The 4,985-nt window shown below is 46.0% G+C and overlaps 1 protein-coding gene across 2 annotated transcripts in view; it reads right to left on the reverse strand.

Moving 5' to 3' along the window:
• The window catches only part of LOC119293934 (putative MO25-like protein At5g47540), a 5,834-nt gene extending 1,230 nt beyond the window's left edge, over positions 1 to 4,604 (reverse strand). The window contains exons 1-8 of one of the 2 annotated variants that reach the window (XM_037572252.1): positions 4,416 to 4,604; positions 3,933 to 4,094; positions 3,667 to 3,785; positions 3,403 to 3,477; positions 3,067 to 3,160; positions 2,769 to 2,828; positions 2,258 to 2,326; positions 1,647 to 1,745 (exon numbers count right to left, since the gene is read on the reverse strand). In XM_037572252.1, coding sequence (XP_037428149.1) covers positions 1,647 to 1,745; positions 2,258 to 2,326; positions 2,769 to 2,828; positions 3,067 to 3,160; positions 3,403 to 3,477; positions 3,667 to 3,785; positions 3,933 to 4,094; positions 4,416 to 4,604 — 867 coding nt within the window. The remainder of the gene's footprint in view (positions 1 to 1,646; positions 1,746 to 2,257; positions 2,327 to 2,768; positions 2,829 to 3,066; positions 3,161 to 3,402; positions 3,478 to 3,666; positions 3,786 to 3,932; positions 4,095 to 4,415) is intronic. The other variant, XM_037572253.1, reaches the window with a different exon arrangement.
• Between the last annotated feature and the right edge of the window lie 381 nt (positions 4,605 to 4,985).

Here is a 4,985-nt window from a genome sequence, read left to right on the forward strand (position 1 = left end):
GGGGGGGGGGCTTCGCGGATGTCCGGACCGCCTCCGCGTAGATGTCTGACCGCCCTGTCCCACTAAAACCCCCTAACTCGCCTACGCGCTCTTCCCGCCTGAAATGACCAGCGCCACTCCATAGCGTCAATGCCACATTCATGTCTGGCCAGAGCGGACACAACCTTGATTTACCGGCATTGAAGCGATGTGCCGGCCGAGAGAGCGCCGCGCGCGACGCTTCCCGGTGCACGCGACTGCTCTGTATTCAAACGACACCACGTCCGCCCGTCCGTCTCCTGCCCACATCATTGACACACTATTGTCGAACAACCTACTCCGGCGCCACCCGTCCATCCCTCTACCGCCTACCATTGCCATCCGCCCGCTATATAAACGGCAGCCCCGTTCATAGACACATTCATCCTCCTCCGGTACCTTTCTCCTCTTCTGCAGCACTCCCACCATGGTCTCCTTGCACACCAAAGCTCTCTCAGACAGACTGTCGCCGGAGCAGAAGAAGGAGATGGCCGCCATTGCTACCGGCTGGTAGGCAGCCGGAGGCCGACGACGCCCCAATGGAGGATACGGTTGCGGACGTGCCGGCCCCATCCTCGTCACCGTCGCCACCCTCAGCGGTGCATTGCACCATGATCATCGGCGAGGCCCATGCCCGTTACATGGACATAGTGCAGGAGGAGCTGGAGGAGAAGTTTTGGGAGGCGCGGGTCGACGCGGCCTACATCTAGCTCCTCCAAGAGCACCAGCAGGCGAAGGAGCGGCTCAACGCCGGCAGGCAGATCACTCCGGACGCGGACGTGGCGGAGTAGGCGGTGCTGCTCGAGTCCTACCACCCGCCAGATCCGCCTCGATCGATCGCGGTACCTCTAGTGTTAGGCAGAACTGGAGGCCACCTACAAGGAGCTCGATGAGGCGACAGACGACGTGACGGGGTAAGACCAACGACGACGAGGAGGACATCGCTAACTCCGCCTCGGCCGCGCCCGGCTGCCACGACCACGAAGCCGGCACATCCACGGGCGCCTCCGGTAGCGAGGAAGAGTAATGCATGGCAGGTCACCACCGCTCGGGTCCCAAGAAGGTCACCGCCCCTACCCTCCAGTTGCAGCCAAGCTTGGTGGACTGAACATCGTTGGCCGATTAGCAGACGTGGAGGCAGGCAACTTCACTTCCCGGGGCTCCGGAGGCAGAGCTAGAGCGCCGAGGTGAAACTAGAGAAGGCAAAGCTTCAGTTCTCAGGGCTCATGGCCGGGCATGGGGAATGAGCGCAAATGATCATTTAGATTAGGTATTATACCCCCAGAGTCGGATAAGCACAACTTTTAGTTCAAGTATGTCCGAAATGTAATGAATTCCATCATGTTTGTATGAAATCTGCCGTGTTTGCATGAATCTCTTTTGGTTTATATGAAATCCGTTCGTGTTTGCACGAATTTGGTCAGGTTAGTTCGGATAGTAGTTGAAATGTATGCGGGCAGCGTTGGATGACCGCCTCCCGCATCCGTGGCCAAAGACTGGTCCCCTTGTCCACGGACGGATCCGGGAGGAAATTTGTGGGTCGACGTTAGAGTTGCCCTAAGGAAACTTGTAGCAGCTATAAGCATGAGTTTCTATTCAAGCATCAAAATGGTAAAATAGCGTCTTACCCTTAAATGGTTCATTAGAACTATGAGGTTTTCCTTTGAGCTGACGTAACGCAGCATCACTGATGAATTTGTTCTCTCCAAAAGAATATCTCCTAATAGCTGAAAGAAATACCATGCAATACAAGTTTAAGAAAAAACCATTATCGCTTAGACGCGAGAAATCAAATTGTCGGTGTTAAAAGGTCAATAAGCATAAGCAAAACTATTGTCGATTAAATGTGATATAAAATGCCCCTCCTTCCTAAAATATAAGGCGCACATTGATTTTTTTGGTCTTCATTGCACAACTTTGACTATGATTTTCACTTCTGTATATAAATACCAACAACACCAACAACAAAGCCTTTAGTAACAAACTCTTTAGTCCCAAACAAGTTGGGATAGGCTAGAGGTGAAACCCATAAGATCTCGCAACCAACTCATGGTTTCACTTAGAGAAAAAAACGATGATATTATTGATACATGTTCAATATATGATTTCGGTATATATTAATGGTCAAACTCATGCATCAAAGATCATGCAAAGTCAAATGTGCCTTATATTTTGGGAAGGAGGGAGTAGAAAAGAAAAAATCGGAGAATCTGAAGCACAACTGTGGAAAAAAGTATACCTGTATAGACTGCCTTTTGGTGACATAGTTGGAAGAATGAAGCAATTTCGTGTGAAAATCTGAAAAGAACTAAAATATGATGTGTATAATTAGAATACATGCAGCTTCCCAAATGGAAATTCTCACATATCATGACTAATCATTGGGTCCCCTATCAAAGCTTGGTGATTTAGGACAAATTGCGTTTGAGATTGGCCTATGAATTCAAGCTTCTATTTATGTATTATAAACAAAGTTCATCTTTGTGTGTGAGTTCACTTGTGTGCAACCTCATGATAAACCACGTATCACTAGTAGTTTTTGTTTTTGTCAAATAAATGGTAGGCTAACAAAACGTATCACAAATATTGCAATCCCACTATTATTAGATCAAGTATTAAAGATGCATAAGTTGGTTCGTTGAGATTGTCAACAATAATCCGATTACTAGCATCATTTCAGTTTATGACAGGATATGATTATCAAATTAATTTTATAAAATGTTAAAAATCTATCAATCGGAAAACCTTACCCAATCATAGTTCTTGGTGAAGAATTCAGCTGCTGATGATTTATGCCTTGTCAGGAGTTCCTATTACATGTGTGATCAGAGCAATTGTTATAAAAAACACCACACAAACACTTGATTTGAGAATGCTACCTCGATGTTCAGATCCAAGTCTATAGATCAAATGTATAATTGTTCAGAAGACTCAGCGAAGAGACAATTCAAATGAGGATCTACCGAGAGTAAGGGGCTGCCTTTTGGGTTGTCTTGTAGAACAATCCCCTCTAATAGTAAAGATTAGGTTCCAAATTTACGTACTGACCTTAAATGTTTTGAAGGCTTCTGTTGATGGACTGAAGTCAGGAAACTGGATATAATCAAAGAATTTCTTCATATGCCCAGAATATAATACATACCTGTAAAATACTATTGAATATTTATTAATACAACAAACCCAAAAAATGAAATGAACTAACCTTCAAAATCAGTAGTAATAATAGTCATCAAAGCAAATCATGATGTTTGGATAACAAAAATAATAAGTGACATCAATGGAGATGACTGGATTATACATAACTTTGTTTGGCCATGAAAACGAGTTACTGTATAGATAGATTCCTTTCTCCGTAAGATAATTATATGTAAATCATGGCCATACCGTGCAGCCACTTGGTGGCGTACGCAATCCCTCAATATTGTACTATAATGTATCGCAATGTCCCTGTTACTAAACCTGCGCAAAGGATACAGAAATAGCATGTGTTCAGTTCAAACTTATTATAATTAACATCACAAGTAAGAATCAGACAAATATGATGAAAAATCACTTCTATGAATTATCAATAGTTGGTAACTAAGAGCAGATGGAAACAACTTTGACACACAATCAAGGTGCAAAAAAGGAAGCCGAATGGTTACTGACCCAGCCATTAATATATCCAAAAGATCTTGGTTAACTTCCAAGTAGTCAGAGGCAGGGATCCTTGAATCTACCTTTTGTCTTGCCAGATTTGCAAAAACTAGAGTTACTTCCTTTTGAGTCTGAGAAAAGAAACAAACTTCCATTTACAAATAGTTAGAAGTTTAAAAGCCAAATCTATATTAATAATGATAGGATCCAATGTTGTTCCTGATTGGAAAAACGAGGCTTCTATAGGTTGGAAAAAGACAAGGTGTCCATTAACTTACTTCCAGGTCCATATGTGGAACGCAAACAATTACTAGACGTAGTGTATTATCCTTGAAAAACTCCCTTGTCAATTGCGTGCATGCTTCGGCAACAGGATCACCGTCGCCATCGCCATAGAGAATGGATTTCATTGCCCTGACACTTATGCTTAGATCTGTAATCTGCATATTCAGTCGAATGTAGATTTAATCATTTGAGGTGTATCAAAGTGTCTACTACGAATAAGCTTACTCAAAGAACCAAATGTGATACTTATAACTGTAAATGCACTGTTCAAACATAACTCTCATCAAACACACATAAATACGTATATGTCTACATGCTGATCATAGAGTGAGCAGAGTCGACTGATTTCTAAAAGTTTTGCCAACACTGAACTACTGTGGTCCATATATATAGATAAACACCACCTATTTTGCATCTGCTGTTAACAATAAATTAACAACGGAGGAACATAGATTGAGCAGGCAAAGGCGCAGCACCTTTTGTTCGCGCTTGGCTTCTAGTTTGCCGCCGCAGGGTTCCGGATGGTCGGCGATGAAGCGGAGGAGGTCGCGCGTGTGTCCAACCAGCTCCGCCGGGCTCCTGGCCTTGGGCCCGAACAACCCCCCGCCCATCCCCGCCGTCATGGCATTGGCGCTGGACACGCACGGCCACAGGCACCCCGACATGGATCGATCTTGACCTGGACGACCGATGGAGGTAGCCACCACGGCTGCACGCCAGCCGGCTGGCCGCCCGCCGTCGCACAGATCGATCGCTTTCCACGATAGCTCTGCGGTGTCCACCCAGTGATTTTCTTGGCGCTGCCGCTGTTTCCCCTACCGGCGAGTGCGTGGGGATCGGATTGAGAATTAGGGCTCGGGCGAGACACTCCTGCACAGTGTGACTGCGCCACAGGTAATCCGTCGCCTCGCGGCAGTGGGCGCGGCGATCTGTAGTGGCCGGCCTGCGGCGGCGCGGGAAGGAGGAGGGCGAAGGGACTGGATGGGATGGGTAGTGAATCAAGACGGGAATGGAATGGAATGGGATGGGATGGAATCGGATCGGAT

This window comes from Triticum dicoccoides, chromosome 4B (assembly GCF_002162155.2).
Source record: "Triticum dicoccoides isolate Atlit2015 ecotype Zavitan chromosome 4B, WEW_v2.0, whole genome shotgun sequence".
Classification (NCBI taxonomy): domain Eukaryota; kingdom Viridiplantae; phylum Streptophyta; class Magnoliopsida; order Poales; family Poaceae; genus Triticum; species Triticum dicoccoides.